Below are 22,182 nucleotides of genomic sequence, written 5' to 3'. Positions count from 1 at the left end.
TCCTTCCCAAATAATCACACAAAAAGGGAGCAAGCAGAACAGAGAGAAGACAAAGTGTAGGAAAGAAGGAAAAAGAAAAGATAAAGAAAGGTAACAAGTGGAGACAAATGCAGATGGCAGAGGAAAAAGAGAGAGAGAGAGCACAGCTGTTGGCAACCAAGGAAGAAAGTGAGATAAAGCACTGGGCAAGCACAAACAAACAGGACATCACTGCTAATTTAAAGAGAAAAGGGCAACGTGTGAAGGTTATTCTTATTGTCTGTGATCCAATGAAGTGATAGAAATGTGCCTTTTCTGCCAAGGATACGCAGCCCAGGGAGTTCTCCCATTCATATCAAATGAACCCAGGCACAGAACAATTTCCCCGTATCTCAGCAGGCCTCTCAGAAAACCAACACGATGTTCTGCCCCACAGCTCTCCCCTGCTCCTCGCGTGTCACAAAGCACTGCCACTAACCCAGCACCTGGCAGACCAAAGCATCCATCCACCATGCAGGAAGCCAGAATTCCAGAGAACACCCTCAGACGTTCCCTCTGCCAAGCTCACAAGGACTCAGTGTAATCCCTGTGAGCAGAGAGAACCCCACTCAACCCACACCATCCCACAATGCTTGCTGCCACCCACATGTGCTTGGCTGGGCCAACGAATGGTGTTCCAACATTCACAGTGAGCCTCTTACTGCAGCCCTAAGAAGGTGAGTTTTAACCCCAGTACCTCATATGCTTTGGAAAGAGCTGTATTAATGCATTAATGGGAAAATGGAGTGGATTAATGGCTCACAGCCTTGCATGTATCTCAATGTTGCTCCCCTTGGGTTCCTGCAAATTCACCTCCGCCATTTCAAAATCTCTGTAAGACTTAAGTAGAGAATAAACCTACATACTTTGGTAGACAAGGGAAAAACCCTCCGCGTTCAGCTGAATCGAACTCAATGTGCACTGCAGGGAGCTGAAAGTGGATCACTGCTGCCTACTGAGTGAAAACAGCTCTGCCTGGCAAGAATGGGAGCTTGACCATAGTCTGGCATGGAATGAAAACTGAAATGAAGCACTGAAGTTGAGATAAATAGTCCCTTTCTTAAAGATTATTAGACACTCAGACTTGAAATACTCGTTTAACTGTGGGACAGCATCAAAACTTTACTCCATGTATCTAGTAGGTTTCTAGGCATGGGTGCATACTATGAAAATTACAAATAATTATATATAAAAAGAAATGATGGATTGGTCACTGTGTGCCTGTGTTCTCAAGTTCTAAAAACCCTTTAGCTTATGAGAACATCAGCAAGATCAATCATCAAACATTTTGTGTGGCCTCCCTTCCAGCCAAACACAAGTAAGATGTGAATGTGGGGTTTGTGAGGATGTGGCAAGTCCCACTTCCAGTTATACAGCAGGGATGAGAGGTGGGGAGGGAGGTTTCACCCCAAATATGGGCTATATGCACAGCCTGGTGCATTGGTGCAAGCCCTCATCATGAAGTGGGAGCAGAGACCCATGTCCCCTCACTGTCCCACCACGAGGACAGAGATGTGAGACACCTGGATAGGGAGGTGAGTTGGGACCAGCAGCCTCTGGGGAGCCTGTTGATGTCTCAACTAGAAACTCACCCCTGACCTTTCCAATTTGATCAAGACAAAACAACCTCTAGTCATGGCTCACACGTGGTCCTGATCAAAGCGAGTACCTGAGCAGCGTAACAACGCTACGGGACCTCAGCAAAACGCTGTCAGGCCAACCAGGTCCAGAGCTGCTTCTGGGACACGTGAGAAAGGTAATGTGCTGGTGCAAAGCTGGATGAGGAGTGACATGGGACATGGCTTAGTGGTCAACAGTTGGACTTGATGATTTCAGTGGTCTTTTCCAACCTTAATGATTCCATGATTCTATGAGTACTTTAAGTCCTTTTTCATGAGCGTCGTCTCAGATTTTAAAATGAGTTCATGTTGGCCATGCTTATGGCTCTTTTGAACTCACTTTCCACAAACATTCAGCCAGTGGAGATTTACATATATGAGCATTTTAGAAAGTGAATTTAATGCATGCACGCTTGAAAACCCACAGATAGACAATTAAAGATGACAGACAATGACCTAACTGTGCTATCTGTAACTCAGACCAAGTGCAAACAGGCAGAAATCCTGAATGTCAGGGACAGTGGTAGCGATGACAGAAAATTAGAGAGCAACAAATACCATACACTTGGTGTATTTTCTACCCTAAAGCAAAGACAACTTGTTAATGTAGTAAAAAGATAGGATTCCCAAATTTTCTTTCCAGAGCAATGGCAAAACAGCAATTGAATGAGACAGATAAGGATCAGACTTCACCCTTCATACTTAAGAATATGCAGGAACACACTGTACAAAGAGGAAATTAAATGCAAAATGCAGCTGAGTAATAAATCTTAGAGAAGCTTAGTTTCTCTAGGAATGATGCCGCTGGCAAGACGTGCGAGATCTAGAAGTTTTCAAATCAGAGCTTGTTGGAGAAATTTTGATGGAACTGAGCATCTCAATGGAATACACAGTTCTTTCAAAATCAAAACACTTCACAAAATTGGATTTATTTGGCCAGAATTTTACTCTGGAAGAGAAAATGGGAAGAAAGTTCTAACAATAATATAACATTGTGTTTTGACGTTTTTGGAAGAATTCATATAGCTTTTGCACTTTCAAACACTTTTCACTTTGATATTAAAAGTTGCTTTTGCCCTAGATTACGCACTAAGAGGAGACACTTTCAAATGTCATAATTGAACTGAAGTTCATGAAAGAGAAATTACATAAGCTAAATAAAACATTCTGGCCAGCCTCAAACACTTTTTGTTTTTAATTTTCCTTCATGGAGAAATTCAAAAGTTTCAGATTTTGTTCCAAACAAAACCAGGTTTCAAAGTGTTCTAAGAGTTGGCGGAGTGGAAATTCAGTCTTCCACCCTGCACTACAACTGCAAGCAATCCAAATTTTGCTAATCCTGTTTACTTGACAATCAGGTCACACCTGTGGCTGGAGCACTGCTTGCCAGGATGGGGTTCCTCTGCAGCCTCCATGCAAGGGACAGGTGCACTCTGTGTTGGGCTCGGAAGCCTTGGCCCTGGATGGCCAAATTTTTAATGGGTTGGAGTGAACTGCAGCCCCCAATGGGCCTCCACCTGGGGCCTGGGCATACAGGGCAAGCAACACTTTGTTTACACACCTTGTCCCATCACAAAGCAGGGAAACAATACATTGCACATGCTGACCATGAGGACTAGGGAGGACTCTTGGTGCCAAGATTAAATGTATTCCCATATTTACTAATAGATAATCTTCTTTGTAGATTGACTTCCATGTATTCTAGCTGAAGGACAGAGAAGCTCTTAACATAAGAAGACATCTGTATCAAGAGTTAGCAAATTCCAGGTGTGAACCTTTGAGTTCAATGAGACTCATGTACGTCTGGGCTCAGAGTGTGGTGCACCTGAAGGAATAGCTCATGATGGACAGACTGAAATAACATTCTGCCTTTCTCAAACTGTAACCTGTTATTAGCAACCTCTGCCTGGTATAATCACATAATCACTCTACTATGTCTAACTACGTACACAATGGGAGGTATGGATATTAGGAAAAATAAGGTTGGATATCAGGAAAAATTTCTTCTCAGAAATAATGGTGAGGCATTGGAACAGGCTGCCCAAGGAGGTGGTGGAGTCACCATCCCTGGAGGTGTTCAGGTGCTCAGGAAAAGGACAGATGGGAAATGGTTTAGTGGACATGGTGGGGATGGGTTGATGGTTGGACTCGGTGATCTGTGTGATCTTTCCAAACTTAATGATTCTATGCTTCTATATATGGGGGTAGAGTTAATGATGGCAACTTAATGGCATTGTACAACTGTCTCTGCAGACCATTTTCCCTCCAACATGCTCTGGAGGAGCCATAAGCACAGCATGCAGAGCACCCTGCACTAGACTGAACATAACATAGTCACCTGCAGAATCCTTATCCAAAAGGCAGTCCCTGATCCTTCCAGTGACTGCTGGTGCAGCCTGTTAATAATTCAATGTAAGTGAAGGCAGCAGAAATCAAGCCCAAAGAAATAACATGCAGTTCTTCATTTTTGGAGTCAGAGCAGGACTAAACTGCTCCCCCGAGGAATTCATCTGGCAGATGTGAATGGTCAGTGTTTCTTGGCACTCTGCTGTTTTCTGAAGTTCAAGTTCAGCTCCCGAAATTCACTGAACTCATGGGCAGGGTCAGGACACAAAGACCAAAACACAGAGGGGTATTACTTCAGCAATGCAGTGCATCCATACATCCTCTCATTTTATTCCTGCTACTCTCAGGTACAACCAGCCATGCTTCCCAGAGGTCCCCACCTGCTCTGTGGTCTCCTTTTGCTCTGGCCCGACCTCTCCCATGCTACGATTCTGCCCCAGCCCCATGCTTACCTTCTGCTTCCCGTGGGCTCCAGTGCCCCGAGGGATCGCAGGGCATTGGGGACGAGGCGCTGAAGGCATGCTGCACCAGGACTCTTCCCTCCATGCACAGATCACATGCTGATCCCACTTCTCTAGGAGGCCAGGAAAACAGGAAAACACACCACCTTAGTAACAGCTGAATGAGCTGCTTATTCAACTATATTAAGAACAGTAAGGTTTAGAATTCAATTCCACTTAATTCTCTTTTCTTACAGCATGGACAAGAGTGTTTTCTGGCCCCGGCTTTGGCAGGTTTGGGCTAACGGCTGTGAAGATGGCATGAGTGTGAGCCACCATCCCATACAAAGTGATAGCAACCTAGAAACTACTCTCAGCTGTAAGGTTGTCAGGTTTCTTTGCCCTCACACTACAGCTGGATCGAACCCAGACAAAAGAGAACGTGTGTTATTTAGAGGCTGGAGCAGAGAAGCGGGCCTCAGGAGATATCGACCTATTTCTACTCCCATCATGGGTTTATTGCATGAACTCACAGCATCTTCAGGATTTTAAAGGCCTTGGGTTTACCAGTGATTAGAGACAGAGTTAAGACTCAGATCTACAAACATCAGAGAGCTGCTCAGAGAAGCACGGCTCAGTTACGTGTGTGAGGACCTGCTTTTGGAGGTGGATCACTGCCCAGATCACTAGAAGTCTGGAAACGGGGCGGGCCATGGTTATACAGCAAGGAACATGCCCTTAATCCTTTCCACAGGGGAAACTGGATTCAGTACCTGGCAGCCTCGGCACCAGCAGATGGCTCTTCTTAACTGAAACCCTCCTGGCCCCATGCCATCACATGGCACAGCATGGCACTGAGAAAGGCACTTCGCTGCCCAGTGCCAGATTGCTTCACCTGGACAGTAAGCTCAACACCAGCTACTGCCACTACAGCACTGCCAGCAGAAGCTGCCGAACAGAAAAACCCAGTGAAACACTGCTTCACCAACCTCTGTGCAAACATTCATGAGGTGAGGGCTTAAGCTGGTGTAGCTCTCATATCTTCTATAACGTTGAATTGATTTGTATCAGCAGAGGACGTGGCTCACACAGTTCATCCCTAACATTCTTTTGTAGTCACACAATTTGGAACCACGTACGACCCAGAATACGTGGTTACTGATCCCCCAAACTTGTTCATGATCACATCTCACTGTTCTGCTTTAAGGAACGATGCCACCCAAAATGAAAGAATGAATTCTGGATCTTAAGTGAAGGAATGCACTTAGGAAAGGACAGAAACTTCAGGCAAGCAACGCTGTGCACAACACAGGGCACTCTCTAAACACCCCAAGTGCAGATTAAGCCATCAGTTATTACCACCAGTGATGCAAATTTCAACTCTCTCCCATAGTGAGATTTACTTCAGCACACTTTGCAAAGTGCATTGTGACCCATGGGCAGAAGAGGACCCTGGAACAGAGGAGCTGCTCTCCCAGCCCTCCTAGGCTGTCCCTGTTTCCATTTGGCACCAGGGACAACTCTCGCTCAGCTGCTCTCTGGCTTAGCATCTCCTATTTGTTGACAGGGATCTGTGTGAAAGTCGGCCTTCTGTTGGCTTAATTAGGCGGAAGCGGGGATTGTCAACAGGGGGGACTTGGAATGAAATCAGTAGCAAAACTCGTATCCATTTCAGTATGGCCCACTGCCACCCTGCAAAGAGACAGCAAAGGACCGAGCTCAGCATGAGGAAGGATGCACCTGCTGGAAACACTTGAAAAATAAAGCATGGCAATGGGGAAGAGCAGAGAAATAAGAAGCAAAGGTGCTCTTCCCTTCCCTGCATGTTCTGTACCAGACATACCGAATCCATTTGGGCACACTGTGAATCACATCTCCACTTCTGTCTCACTTCACCCACTTGTATTACTGTTATGATACTACCTGCTAATTTCATCTCTCAATTGGCTGCTTAGCAGTGGTTTAAGTGCTTAATTCAGCTTGCTCAAATAATATATGTTAAAAAAAAAAACAAGGATCTGAAAAAAATGGGACTGAGAAATAAAGACACATAATGACTATCAGGCAGGCTTTTTGTTGTTTTTTTTTTTTTTAGACATCCACCAACAGTAAGGAGAGAAATCCCTGCAATAATAATCTTTCAGTTTCTCTACAAAGAAACTCCTGCATTACTGTTCAGTCCTGGATGAGGACAGGGAATTGAAAGCCAACTTTCCACAATTAGGACTGCTTTCTACTCAAATTAGCAGCTATACAATTTCATCACAGGCTGCCATGGTGGAAAAAACCGTAGGCTTATGGACAAACATTTCCTTTTACCAGCAAGGACTTGGAGGTAGGAGGAATCACAAGGAGCATCATGTGGGAAAGGCTATGAGCAAACTTTCTCTTTTTACTTTTCCAGTTTGGGAGCCAAACTCAACCCTGATGTAACTGCACTGGCTGAAAGGAGTTACACAGGGGATGACTCCTGGGTTGAAGATTTTTGTCTGCAGCTTCTTGAACACAAATCCTACAAACAGCCATGGATGTCAAAACTAATTACAGAACTGCATGTACAGGCTTATGAAGATCTAAGCCAGACCTTTACACCTTACACAGCCTATGACATCAAGACCAAATGAGCATAAAATGGTTCAAAACACCATTAAATAGGAATGATAGCATATCTGACACCTTACACACTGGGCACATGATTCCTCAAAGTGAAGGGTAATGAACAATCTAGGCTTTGCTGTTTTCTAATAAGCCAAGTACCAGGGAAATTCCATCTCGTGAGGAGCAGAGCACAGGAGGGATTCATTCCTACAGCATGATTTTCCAGCAAAGTGGATTCAAAATGTAAAGAATACAAGTGAAAGCCAACTCTCATCAGGGCTGGCATCAGTTTAGGGGCAACCCAAAACCAGTAAAAAAAAAAAATCTGTTGTTCCTTTTGGTAACAAATGCCTGTTTCCAATCTAAATTATACCTGCCTGGTACAATACCTGATTGGAATTTGTATCACTGATGGCACTGAACCTTTCCAGCAAGATTCAAGCAAGCAGTTATCAAGCCCAGTCATCTAGACCTGGGAACCATACTGGCCATGATGTTTGCTTGCTAAGAATGAGATAGCATCAGATGCATGGAAATTAATACAGTCACCTCAATGAAAACTTGGAGGAGCAGAGGCGTTCAAAGTTTTCTGTCCAAGCAGAATTAGCTGCAGAGCTGTGACAATAACTGTTTACATCCCGCCTCCGCATATCAAACAGGAGGCGCGTGAATGGATGCTTAGCGACAGCAGATGAAGGCATCTCATAGATGCAGTCAGGAAATGAATAGAGTTTTCTTCTTCTTGCTTGTTTTCCCTTGTTTTGTTGGCTCTGTTATTATTTTATTATTACACATTATTATATGTGCACGCAACATTCTCATGCTTTTTTTTTTTTTGAGGCAGCGTGGAGAAGGGCCAGCATTGCAACCCCATGTGTAGCAGCTGCAAGAAGAAATGCTGGGTTCTCATGTATTTGGTAATTAGAGATGGTCAGAAGCTCAACCAGCTGCTAGAGCTTAGGGCCAAACACACGGGCAAATTTATGTGCAGGTAAATGACTCTATGGAGCAACACAGCATCTATCAATGGCTTACCGTACCGAGCTGAGGAGGGTCTGTTGGAAAGACTTCACTTTTTGCTCAGTGTGTGCAGCTACACTTGCTAAGGTGTGAGGACATGGCTGGATGGATGGACTAGGTGGTCTCAATGGTCTTTTCCAACTCAATGATTCTGTGATTCTATGACACAGGAAGGCCAGCCCCACATCCACAATGAGTTAGCATCGTGCTCTGTCCTCAGACTCACAACTCTAACCACACAATTTCTAGAACCAAGGCCTTAAGGGAAAAGCACCAAAAGCTGCAGCACCTGTGACAGTTGCATCTGAGCAGGAAAGAGCCTGCAGAGGAAGCTGTGTCTCAGGACCACACTGATATGCTCAGCACTACCGACATCCCAGCCATGCACCAGGCTGCAGCAAGCACCCCAACACCCCTGCAGTGCTGATGGCAGGTCTTCATTAACAAATGTTTTGCACTAGAGATCTAATTATATTGAGCCACAATGCTTGCTAATGTAGCCAGAGCCATTCATCCTTTTAAGGCCCTTTTACACTGTCAAAACAGCATGGAAGGGGCCTCCGTGCATTAGAAACCAGGCCCAAGGCACTCAGCAGTTGAGTATCAGTCTTCTGTTTTTTACATGAATAGTGCCATTGAAGTGAATGAGTTTATTCATTCAAGTGAGGCAAGTAAAATGTGGGCCATGGTGTGCACTTTGTGTAAAAATATCTGCAAAGATTTACAGTATTCCCACACACAGATAAGATTATACTTAGCCAATTTTACCTCCTACACGTCTTGCACAGTGACCTCATTTTAGGAGCTGACACAGGCAAGCATCCCTAAGCAAGCAGTGCTGGACACACGGGCACTGAAAGCTTCCAAAGTAGTGTTGTGGTGACAAACTATCAGACCCGTTCTGATTAATGCATCAAAAGTATGGGCTAGCAGAGCCATGCTCACTACTATCTATACCTATACCTGATCTATATCTATCTATATTGATCCATCTAGGCTCGTTGATCTACGACAGTGAAGTTTTAAAACAGTCACAGCAACATCTCCGTATCCATTAGAAGTGGGAATCTCATTTCAGAATGGAATTGGCCTCGTGTCTGCATTTGCAACTGCCTCTTTAAATCTCTTCAGTAAAACAGGGCACACATTTAAAAACCCAAAGGGTATTTTCTCTAGAAAAATCACTATTTAACATAACTCTGTTATGAAATTTTAGATTTAGCAAGCGATCCACTGTATGTCATTTAAGAAGCAACTAACTAGGGGTTATTAAGAACATATTGATCGAGTTATAAGAAATATGTAATAAAGGCATATTCGGTTACATAACAATTAACTCTGCACCAGTGTGTTTTAAGAGGCAGATGGTATTTATTTAACGCACAGACAGTATCTTCTGAAATCTAAATTAAATTGGAGAAACTTAATTTACCTAAAAATGATTATGGGCCAAAAAATTCCAAATTAATTCTCAAAACTTCACATAAGTCCTCTTCACACGTAGGGAATAAATGGATTCAGTTGCAAAACTGAAATTAAAACAGCACGACTCCTGTCTTTCTTCATCAACTCCTAATATAATTTGATACCCCTCTTCCCCATATTAACCTGCAATAAAAAGGGAACATCTCCGAGCACTCAAATTAAGTGCAAGCCAGACACTGAAATGGCCACACTGTCCTTACAGTGATGGAAGGAGTTTCTTCCATGCTGAAGACAGTGGCTTTCAAGGTGCTCTCACTGAACAAAGCAGTGCTGAGGCAGCTCTTCGGGTGCTAATATGCCTGTAAATTTGGCCTCCTGCAATATGTACTGCTCCAGTCCTGAAGGACACTCAAAGTTTGTTTTCTGTAAAGTACTAAAGCAAGAAGGGGAGAGGAAATGCAAGCACAGAGGTGAGCTAATGACAATGTGAGGTCAATTATTTAGGAAGTTCTCCTGCAGCCCATCTTAAGGTCTGTGCTGGGTGCTGCCACCTCCTCCCCCTGGGAACCACCACTGCCCACGAGCCCTGTGCTGCCACAGGGGGAGGAACAAGATTCCCCCTGACCTTGCAAAGGAAACATGCAATAGGAGGGGGAACGCGTGGGCAGAGCTGGAGCCAACAGGTATTTGTGAGCAGCAATAAGCAGGAACCACAAAGCCAGAACTGCTGATTGAAAATTCCTCCCGTGGCACATGGAAAAAGATTTGCCCTTTATATGGCAAATCAATGGGTCTCAACAGAGTAAGCTACAGGCTGAGGAGGGAAGAGCAGAAAACAGATCAATAATCCCTTCAATACGAACCAATTTAGGAAGGAGCCTTAGCCCAGGCTGAGTGCAGCTCATGTTAAGGCTGCTTACCAATCCCCTGCCCACCCAACCGAGCACGAGAGAACCGAGCAGCGCGTGGTCACCTTTCAAAGAAGTGCCCATCGATGGGTGGAAACCACTCCAGGGTGACAGAGGTGGGGGTCCGAGCCACGATCTGGGGGGCAATGGCGACAGGAGCAGGTTTCTTTGCTGGCTGCCAGCTCTGATAGACCAGGTCCAAGTAGCAGTGCATCCTGGCCACCTGGTTGGGAGTGAAGGAGTCGGTGCAGTCATCGTCTGAAAGAGAAGCAGAAACCGCATCAGCTGCATGGGATTGACGGTGGGAGAATTACAACCTGGCAAAGGGGAGCTCCTGGATGGCAGGATGGGTCCCACAGCCCTCAGAAGTTAACGGTCTGTGAAGAAATGAACGCAGACACCACTTGTTTCCTTCCACCCACCTCCACAAGTTAAGGGAAACAAATAAATAAATACACATCCCATCCCTCTGAACTGGAATGCGTGTGAAGCACCCAGAAGCCATCCCAAGACAGGACACAAGGGTGGAGGTGAAGGCACAGTGCAGCACTGCTGGATTTGGAAGAACTTTGTGCCTATGAGAACATCTCAGAGAGGATACAGAAGGGCAAAGGATAACGAGTGTAAGGATAAAGCACCGACCAGCAGCCACGTAAACTGTGTGCAATGGACTGTGACAGTTTGCCTCATTAAAATAAATCAGAACTTGTAAAAAAGTTAGTTAACTATTTTAAGCTCTTATATCTTCTAATGAGCAAATGGAAACGTTCTGAAAGATCAGTTTTTAAAAGTAGTTTATACTGATTAAAAACTGATATTTTTGGTGCAGCAGAATAGCTTTAATTGTAATTAAAACCTCCCCCCACCAGTATGAGTCTCAGCTCTTTCTGGACTTCTCATGAAGATTTTTGATATTTCAAGTTTCTTTTTCATTCAACATGGAGAACTAATTTGCTGGATAATTCCCCGTAAATACCCATTTCTCATGTTTTATTTCATCTGTATTTCACAAACACGATTTGGCAACAAGAACACGCCTACTACTATCTGAACATCATACAGTTCTACAACTGCAATGCCCTGGAGAAGCAGAAAGTCACCAATCCTCCATTGGGCAGATCACAGAAAGAGTAACTGCATTGTGCAAAGCCACCCAGAAAAGCTGTGCTGCAGACCTTGGTGCTGGCACTTCAACTATTTTCCTGGTACTCTTCCCATCACATGAACAGCCCTTGAAAGCCCTGAGTGTTTCTTCATGTAAAACTGCAGAGCTCCCAGCCCAGTAAATCTCAGGCCCAGATGGGACCTCTGCACGCTGCCACGATGCAAACAATGACAGTTTTGCACAGGTCACGTAATACACTTCTTGGGGAGGATGCAGGTCACTGAAGGCTGTTTGGAGCATCGCCTGCATGCACGCAAGTTGGCAGTTTGATATTGTAACAGCACTACGAGATGCTCTCATGTCTTCGAGTCCATGCCCTGCGAAGCTCACAAAATACAAATCTGTTCTGAAGAGAAGTGTGAATCTGGTGGCTAATTTAAAACCTTACCGCATCTTCCCTCAACCACAAGGAAAAGGAGTTGGCTTTGGTTGGGATCCTGCTCAGACTGCAGCCTCAAGTGCAGCCCTGCTGCTACCGAGCCGATCAGGACCCCTCCGATTACACATCCTCATCTCTCCCTCCTGATTCCATCCAGCAGTGGCCCTCCCCGACCAAACAGGCACAGCAGGCTGACAGACACCACCAGCCTGAGAGTCTCTACAAATCCCCGTGGTTATGCAAAAAGCCACTTTAATATGACATCTCTACATATCCTCAATAACTGTCCATGGTCTATCCCTGAGCATGCTGTAAAAGCCATAAATACTCCTCACAGAAGCCCAGGAGGAGACAAAAGGCCCTTAATAGCCATCATAAAGGAACAATAAAACATATATAGGACAAAGCATTGAGACAATGGCACAGGAGAAAGACGACCTGCATTTTCAGTCTGTTTAAACAGCAGCAAAGGCTGCGTCCTGGGGGAGGGAGAAGGCGAGGGCAGAGATGTTTCACTTGATCACTCAATTTCAAGAAGGGCTGAAGAGTCTCAAATGAAATTATAATTAGAGAAATTCAATGCACTTTGCTGGGATAATTATTCCAACAGAATTCAGAGGCGGAATTCCCGCTGACTTCGTGGAGAGTGGTCTAAAAGATTAACCTATATTTTTACCCAGGAACACTACAGCTAGTTGGATGTTTAAAATAATAAAAGCATTGCTCACACTTCTTGATCTTCTAGATTTTGTAACTTGGCATTTTGGGGATGAGAAGCCAGGTTTTGTTTGCTGTTTTGCTAAAAAGTTGGGGGTGACTGAACAGGTGGATGATAGACAAACACTATGTGATACAGTTGTATGCAGGCAGCAAGAGAAAAAGGCAAGGTGATGTTTAGAGCTGCATGACCTCAACCAACATTTCAAAGGTATTTCCACAGTGATTTAATATCTGATACAATTTTTGTTCCGCTGGCAACAACAGAAAAGCAAACAGATTCATGCATGAGCTCCACAGATACCTATCATGTCGCTTCACTTAATTTTTCAAGGAAAAAAGAAGGGTTCTGCTCAGAACACCAGCACACACGTAGCTCCCAACAGCAGATAGATATCGCTGTGCTCTGTCTCATCTCTTGACACAGCTGGCAGGGCAAGTTCTCTTTGGAAGATGAGACCTCAGGGTTTTGAAACATGCACGCATCACCCCTCCTCACTCACAAGCAGATTTGGTGGAGGGATATTGTAAATCCAAAGTGTTACTGACTTATTTGTGTGGAATAGACAGAGGATTGCATGAGACATTTCTGCCCTACCACATGTACAGAAGTGCCTAACACATTTAGGACCTGACTCAGTGCTTGTATGTTGCCCCTGAAAACACCCTCTAAATGAACAGAAAAATAAAGAGGAGACTAAGCACCACTTTCAGCTAGTGCCACAAAGGGCATGAAAGCGTTTACGTTATAAATCATTTCAATCCGTGCCCCAGATGACATTAAACATTTTGCTTTCCTACAGTTTCATTACAGAATAAGCACTCTTACGACCTTCTGAGTGGGCAATCTGTGTTTCTGCCTGTACTGTTAAGGTGCCCTTCAGTGCCTCTGCTTGTATTGGTCACCTTTGAAGTGTTGTGGATGCTGCTAACTTGCTGCCATAGACCTTCAGCACTGCTAGACCCCAAGGCCTGAAATAAGAAAATACAAGCCCAGGCATCCTCTGCTCTTTCTAAGAAAAAACAGAGCATCCTTCAGCTCCCCTTGAACTTCCAGGAGTGGAGGGAGCACAGAGCAGCACAATTTGCTGAGAGCCCCTGACCAGGAGAGCACTCCTGATCCAAGTGCTACCTGAGCATTCACACACTGCTGCTGATGGGAGTGACAGTAGCTGAATGGCAGAGTCTAAATCAAACAACACACATGATATTTGAACCACTGCACAGAGGTGTGAGCAGTGTCTCATTACATGCCTATCACAGGTACATCCCACAGCTTTGCAGGTGTCAATATTCATCTGACATTTGCTATCTCCTGGAGAGAGTGTAAACAATCTCTGAACTTGAGTTTTTCAGAGAAGAATTCCTCGATCAGACATCCAGCTCTCAGTCAAATAGAGTGTCAAATCTGCTGAAGAGCTGTTAGGTGCTGTTTTCTTAATGCTCGACTCATTTCTTTCCTCCCCCATGTGATGACCTACCCAATCACCACGTGGAACTATGTACAGTTTGGGAAAACTGGGAAAAACAGGAGATGTGGAAGGAATTCTTGAGGCCATCAAATTCAGCCCCCATCAAGACTGGCCCCAGACCTGTCAGGTCTGAACCTAGACACGATGCATGCCAGCATAAAGCCCCACATGAAATGCACTGCAGAAATCAGAGATAATATTGCTGTTCTCTACTCCCACCCAACCACAGACCCCAGCAGCAAACCAAGGAAGCCCAGCTACCTGCATAGCTCATGAAGTTACTGAACGGTGTGTTTAAGAAACTGTGAAAGCCACACGTGTCGTTGCCAGGTCCGGGATCCCCACACAGCTTGTGCTTAGGAGCGGGGTTGGTGTCTCTGCAGAGGTCCCCGGTCTCGAAGGAGGGCTCCGTTTCCATGCAGGGATCACTGCAGGACAAGATCTCTGAGATCCCCCGGAAGACGTGGTAGAGCCCCAGGCTGTGCCCAATTTCATGGATCATTGTGTGCGTGTGGCCAGGAATGCCATAGAAGGAAGGATTCAGCACAATGCCACCTGCAAGGGGAAAAGAAAAGAGCTTCTGCATTTGTCTGCCTTCCTCAGAACAGCGAGAGAAAGATCCAGCAGCTGCTCATTGGATCCTCCATAACACAGACTGTCTTTGCACAATGGGGCACATCACATGCACAGCATGGTCTAATCTCACTATAAGGTGGGACTCCTAAGGATGAGGAATCATGGGACACGGTCCCACAGTACCAAAGCCACAGTGACAATTGTTCTTTCCCCTGAATACGCTCAATTTGGTTTGTGTTTGTAACTCTGAAAAAAATCCTATGTGCAATTACTTCATACTGTGCAATTTCAGATCATTTCATGTGCTTAGACAGAATGATTTTGCCCAGACAAGCGTAAGCAATGCATTTGACACCAGGAGTCAAACAAAACATACCTGGAACCCTCAGTACGTTATTCCACAGGGTAAAAATATAACACAGCTAAACACACTAAATTGCAGTAGGTTGCACTGATATTTGCAAACTAATACCTGGGTGAAGAAAACGGAATGCACTCACTGCTGGAAACAGGGAGGCATTTGTGGGGAGTGCTCTGATCCCGTGGACAGTTTTGAAGTAACAGTGAGAAATACACTGCTCATAAACTCAGATGAGCCTCCTTTGGTCTGAGCTACACAGCCCACTAATGAATATGCGTAAGTCTACAGTGTCAAAAAGATGTTAAATCCTGGAATGTGATAATTCTGAAAGAACACATGGCTGTTAAACATGTGCAAAGAGAAGCAGTGGTGACTTTTTGTTGTTGTGTGAATTATGGGATGGGTAGATGAGCAAATAGTAAATTTGTGAGGCTTGACAATTTATTGAATTAATCATAGGCATTATATTTTTAGCTCAGCTAGATGTACCTTTGGATTTATGATATGCATCATATTTTCTTTATTTAGCTTGTTGACCTCAACTTTTCCAAGCCTTTTATTTAAAACTCTTTGTATATATTACCTACCATGAAAACGGGAGTCTGCTTTGTAAAAGTAATAGTGGGAAAATAAATCTTGGATATGGTACACTAATAATTCAGACAATGGGGAGAGAAAAGATCTCAGCAGGAGTTTTATCAGTGACTGCAGCATAGGGAAGATGAGGTCACCAGGTTCTGCTGCACCATGGACTGTTCATTCTCATCTGCCTGGAGACTTCTGTTGTAACAACCATGGAATTACAGAGAAATAAGACCAAGAAGATCTCAAGAAGACATCTAATCAAGTTCTAAGATTAAAACAGGACCAATTATGTCTACACCACCCATAGGAATTGGACAGATCAATACAACAGGAAAGGTGTTACAACAAAGGTGCAATGACAGAAGGACCAGCACAATAGAGAAGCACTATGTAAGAAGGAAAGAAGATTGCCCACCTGTATCAGAAGAGTCCAGGCCTGCAGGGGAAAAGCTTCACCAAAGAGAGATCTCCAAGAAAAGAACCTTCCCCCATGGCAGCCAGCCCTTAAATGAGATCTAAGAGAGGTGCAGCCAGGCTCCTCCCCTTCCTATCACACAGCTGAATTGCCTTCACCTGTGCTCTCAGGGCTGACCGGGTCCTTTCCCCAGGTGTTCAATCAGTGGTTCAGGCTGTGACTCAACAATTCCCATACACCATCCCTCACACCTATAGGACTGATGTCTCTTTACAACCTCGGATGATGTGACCCCAGCCATCAACTTCAGCAGTCATCATCCTCATGGCTGCAAGGATTTAACTCACATCTAATCTGAACTGATTTTTGGCCATTTAAGTTCATTACTTGAAGTCCTTCTTCACACAGACTCAAAGAACAGGAGATTCTCCTCTCCTTTCATCAGGTTTTATGAGACTGTCATCATCCCAACTTCAGGCTTTTTTTCCTTTAGTCTGAATAGCCATAATCCACTCAACATTCCCATGCAGCTCAATTCTTCTTCTAGACCTCCCTGACCATTCGTCTTTGGTTTACCCAGTTGCCTCACGTTTTCCTCCAAATACAGTGCCCAGAAACAATGCAGTGCTCCAGCTTTAGTGGTATCAGTGCTGAAGAGAAGGACCACTTTGTATGTCTTGCAAAGATATATGCACAGACAGTGAGAGTAAAAAGACTTTCACTTTGTGCACTGGCATACGTGAACGTATGCACACAGTGGAGTCACATGTGCATGCGTAAATACATACTAAGCAGAAATAACTCAATAGCAAATTTAAATATAAACACTAAAGAGTGAATTAAAACTTATCATACTGCAGCATCATGCCTATTATGGCACATTCAGAGTCTGCACATCCTTTCCACAACCCTGTGCTGGTCCTTGCACTCATTTTCCACAAGCCTGGTGTACACAGACCTACAAGTATGCAGCTACTGCCATCACCATGCTCCTGGCATCCTTCTCTTCCCCTTTATATGACACATACTCTGATCTCTCCAGTGCTTAGGTTCCACTTAGATGGATCCATTCACACTCAGAAGGAATCTTGGCACGTTGTTTGGTTGTTCTCTTCCTCAAAGGTACTTCCAGAGTTTGTTTTTAAATGGTGGGAGTATTGGTGAAATTCCCCAGCCTTCATAATAGAGGCTGGCCAAATGGTTCTGGCACTGGGCAGCCCTGAGGCAGCTGGAGAGGGAGATTTTATTTTTGCTTTTGTTGAAAATTTATATTTTTCACAGCTGTCAAGAATCTAAATCAATTGCAGTTTTACAGAAAAGATAAACTCCTGCACCCAGACAATCTCTATCCCAGCCTTTAGATCTGCACCACAGGACATATTTCATATTTTTTATTAAGTACATATTGGATTTATAGAAGAGAGTAAAAAAGATTAAAGATGAATTCTTACAGACCAAGCACAGGTCTGGGAGGGCTATTATGACAGGAAATTATGGCCATTATTTATTTATTTTTACTTTTTTTCCACTGCAAGTTAACTTTAAACTGTTGGCTATGTCTTCCTTTCCTTCTTCTTTTTTTGTAAGATCTCTTTTTTTCGTCAATGGATTCTGCCAATACACTGTAGGAGCTGCATTTAAATTGTTTTGCTCAGGCATGATGTTAGCAATTAGCTTAATGAAGTGACAGAGGAACCCATCAGGGCTTTGGGCAAGCCCCAGCCCTCTTGCAGAAGGTTCTTCTCTGTCTTCTGGAGCTCTTTCCTTGTTCTCTGCTCCCTCCCATGGCAACACCAAGGGAAACTATGAAAATACTAATTTAGGGGCAGATCTATGCCAGCCTTATTTCACTCCAGCAGTAACATTAGGAGTGGTGTTTCCTAACACCAACCAGAACTGCTGTGGGCTGATGAAGGAGTATGGGATTGTAGTATGGCAAAAAGAGAAATCTCAGCAACATGGGGAACAATGGAGCCTGGAGTTAATGTATTTATTTGTTTTGCCAAAAGATGTAGCCATGGGGAAGGCTCACCAGCAGGCATTTCCAGTTCCTTCTGGTTTGGGTGCTCCCAGTTGGAGCCAGCAGAGATAGGGCCGGAGGCTAGTCAGTGGAAGTGGCTTCACTTCCAGCCTTGCTCAGAAGGAGGTGATCATAGAATGGCCTGTATTGAAAAGGACCACAATGATAATCCAGTTTCAACCCCCTGCTATGTGCAGGGTCGCCAACCACCAGACCAGGCTGCCCAGAGCCACATCCAGCCTGGCCTTGAATGCATCCAGGGATGGGGCATCCACAACCTCGTGTGTCAGTGCTGGTTCCTGGGGAGGGAAGCTTGCTCATGCTTCTTCCAGGGCAGCTGCAGATCTGGACGTCATAGTGAAACTCTGCTAATTGCAGTAGGGCAGCCTACTGCAATCAGTAGTTCCTACTGATTGGTCTGACCATGGTCCCTCTCAGTCACAGAGATGGGTCACTATAGGGAAGCGTTAACATCCATGTCTGAAGTAATGCAGTTCTGAGTATAGTGAAGTTGTAGTTCAGCTCTTATAGCTATAGGATGTATGTTTAGTATGCTTCAGAGTAATAAAAACCATATTTGCTGTCTTCTTCTGGGCTTTATGTTTGCCCATCTTTGTTTTGCTCATTGTGGGCTTGGATAATGAAACAAAAAATGGCTGAAACAGCCTTTCATAGAGGCTGAATGAACATGGCTCAAACTGGGCTTCATCCGCCTAGGGAGGCCCAGCCAGGCTGGAGAAGGTATCTGCTATGAAGTGTGCAGGCCCATCTGCAGGGCAGCAAACTCTTCCCTGTTCCACTCAAACAAACATTAGAAATACAATCTCTTGGCACTTTGCTCTTTTGCATGGTGGTGGAAAAAAATAGCAACAAAATGTCATCTGTGAGGAAAATTAATTGGATGCTTTCTTAGTAACGAACTGAGGATCATAACGTAACAGGTTAAGGTTAAGAATTCACGGCTGTCTAGCATTCCCTCACCTATCTCCCCCAACCCTCTTTGCAAAGTGCTCTCATGGAGCAAATGCCCTGTAAAGTAGCTTCACTTAAAAGGTGAAATACTTTCAGATTGACATCATCTACAAATACCATAATATGCTTTGGGTTTATAACCTAATATTTTCCTGGTTGTGAGCCAGTATCTGGGAATCGTGAAATACTTTTTTTCCCCTGACTATATATTAGAGGAATGATAAGAAATCAGACCAGAGCTTAGTGCATATTTGTCTTCCCTTCTTAGCGCCTCAAAAGAATGCTTCACCAAGAAGAAACATCTTTATCACTCACCTAGATGCATCAAGGCCTCCTTGTCCCAGGGCCAAGTTGCCACTCCAGCCAGCTCTTCCTCAGAGGAGTTGGCAAAGAAGATGTTGAGGTGTGTGGATCCATCCAGTTTGAGTATGTTCTTCAGTTCATTGACATCTAAGTATGCTCTGTAAAAAAAAAGAAAGAAAAAGGAAAAAACTCTTTTTTTTTCCCCTAAAAGTGGCACAAAAAGCAACAAAGTATTGAAGAAGTACTGCAATCCAGGCAAAGATCTTACAATATCCTGCATATCAGTCACCTGAAATATTTTAATAACTCACTCCCAAATTTCAATTACTTCACATTCATGCAGTGAATCTCATCTGAGGACTTCCAGCCATTTCTGAACTATGGCCACAAAACCCAAGGTAAATACATAAAGCTGTCTATATTCCCAAGATAAGTATAGGAATCTTTTTATCATGAATGTAATTAACCGTGTACTATGGCCAGTAAATCCTCCTACATCAGCAGTTACCTTGCAAATTTTCTCTAAGCTATTTGCTGTTTTAAACTGCTATTCTCCCCTACAACAACAAGCTCCATGCCTTCAGCCTGGCACCAGCTCCCAGCATCACTCCTGTAACACCAGTGGCATTATTCCGGCTGAGATGCACTCAGCCTAGCCCTGACATGGGATGGTTGGTTGGGAATTGCCATTTCCAGAAAGGAAAGCTGTAACAAGTGGAAGGGAATAAACAAAGCAAAGTTAGATCTGCTGAATTCGGAGCTTACCAAATAATCATGTGAACCAACCAATCACTTAGACTCCTTTTGAAACCTCTTGAAAGAAGTAGATTTTGTTGATACCAGAACACAGGAGGAACTGCTAGCCCAAGTGCATCCCATGGTGCCACGCTGGTGCCAATGGCACTGTTGGCACTGTCATGCTCTAACTCAGAGCAGAGCTGAAACGTAAGAGTAAACCTATCTGCTCCTTGTCTCCAGCTCACGAGACCTAAAACATGGGTGAGTTCTGCTGTCCCCACCTTACAGGTGGGAATATTGGAAGGGGGGGGGCACACTGAGTCAAACATAGTTGACCAGCTTGTTAGGAAGGACGCCGTTATGGTCTCGAGCAGTTCATTCCTTCTTGCTTAAACCCCGTTTCCATATGTATGTGGTATGAATAGATCCACGTAGCTTCACAAACCAGACGCACTCCCATTCAGTAAGTAGGGTTCTTTGCATATCTTACAAGGCTTTCGCTCCCAGAGGGATGGAAAAAAAAAACAACCAGGGGAGTTGGCTCAGCACCAGGATCTTTCTGTCCTTCCCTGGAGGACTCCCCAATGGAAAACACATTCTTATTTCCACAATAGCTTCCCCCGCCACTTGCTGAAGTCATTGCCTCCAAAATAGCTCATGGCTGGGTGTCCCCAGGCCCTCACTGACTCATGAAGGAAGACGTACTCTTTGGGGACACCGATGGAAGGGTATGTTTCCATTCCATACAGATCCATTCCAATCAATGCGGATGACATCCTGAAGGACAGGTCAGCACTGTGACCCTTTACACATTCCTCATCTCTCCACTGTTCCCAACACATCTTCCTAAAATACACAGATCATTCCCTTAGCTCCTCAAGCTTGTCCTGCATGTATCTGCACAGTGATCTGGGCCTGTGCTTAATCTATTTCCAGGATCTTACTTGTGCTTTTGAAAACATCTTTTCCAAACACGGGCTCACAGTAAAGCGTGTCTGCAAGCACTAAGTCTGAAATCACATGAGAGCCAGCGAGCATTTCCAAATGAAAATGTATTAGTGGGAAAACGTGATGGGAGATGTGTGTGTTTGGAGGGGACAATGTGTATGTCTGCAGCAGTAAAAGGCAGCGAGTAAAAGTGTAAGAGAGAACATGGGAGTGATGTGATACTCTGGGCAAGAGAGTAAAGGACAAAAACAGAAGCACTGCACACCCCTGAGCAGAAAAATGTTTGTGTTTTGTATCACTGTGGGAAGGAAAGGCCCACTGTATGTATTTGAGACTGCAGTTGTTGACTCTGGATGCAGACGCTTTATTGCCTGTGCAAATCCCTGTAGCAGTTACTATAATCAAACTCCCCTCCTGAGATTACCAGCTTTATTCTCATTCTTCTCTAATGGCTTCAAATTATTTAAGCCGATAGTTCTTTATTCTCAGCTGCCTTTTTCTTGCTGTTTACACAGTCCATTCCCCATCTATATCCTCGACACATGGCCACAATCACGCTCTCAGTTAGGTGCACGCAGGCTATGTGCTTCACCATCTAGGGCTGTTCTGTATATGGATTATTACTGCAGACAGCATTTAACTAATTGGCCAGTGATGTCAGTGCATCACTGAGGCTGAATTCATGCCCTACGTAAATCCACTGTAATAAGTCAATCGGACTTATCTTTATAGTATTTCTCTGTCCTCAACTTCTCTGTGAGCCAACGAAAGGCTGCAGAGGAGCAGAATGTAAACCAGCGGGGCAAGAGCGGAATGCTGAGAGGATTTTTAGCAAAGGTGCTGCACAAAAGTAAGTGCAAACAGCCCGTGCTTGGGAGGAAGTAAATGCAAACCCCGTTGTAACAGCACCCTGCAACCCCCAGCACGTAAACATGCTAAAGCATTTAGCTCGGGCAAATCCCTTGCAAGCGTGTGAACATGTGCCTGCATGTGCGTGCATGAGCAGAGGTGTGAGTGGAAGCAAGGCTTTGGACTGTGCACACATGTAAGCCAGCCAAGGGTATGTATGCAAAGGAACGTGTGTGTGTAAGAGATAAAAACATGAGCTGGAATTCCATCTTCTCCTTCCTCCCCATGTTTCTAATAACCTCCCATCC

General features: G+C 44.4%; 1 protein-coding gene across 2 annotated transcripts in view; it reads right to left on the bottom strand.

The window, feature by feature from the left end:
- PAPPA (pappalysin 1) overlaps positions 1 to 22,182 on the bottom strand; it is a 176,024-nt gene that overhangs the window by 103,065 nt on the left and 50,777 nt on the right. For both annotated transcript variants that reach the window (XR_001464480.4, XM_415522.8), the window contains exons 3-6: positions 19,352 to 19,497; positions 14,369 to 14,662; positions 10,440 to 10,632; positions 4,436 to 4,557 (exon numbers count right to left, since the gene is read on the bottom strand). Coding sequence is in view for 1 of the 2 variants with exons in the window: in XM_415522.8 (XP_415522.5) it covers positions 4,436 to 4,557; positions 10,440 to 10,632; positions 14,369 to 14,662; positions 19,352 to 19,497 (755 nt within the window). In the remaining variant the exon portion in view is untranslated. The remainder of the gene's footprint in view (positions 1 to 4,435; positions 4,558 to 10,439; positions 10,633 to 14,368; positions 14,663 to 19,351; positions 19,498 to 22,182) is intronic.

This window comes from Gallus gallus, chromosome 17 (assembly GCF_016699485.2).
Source record: "Gallus gallus isolate bGalGal1 chromosome 17, bGalGal1.mat.broiler.GRCg7b, whole genome shotgun sequence".
NCBI classification, from domain to species: Eukaryota; Metazoa; Chordata; class Aves; order Galliformes; family Phasianidae; genus Gallus; species Gallus gallus.
This window is presented reverse-complemented; position numbering and strand designations above follow the sequence as displayed.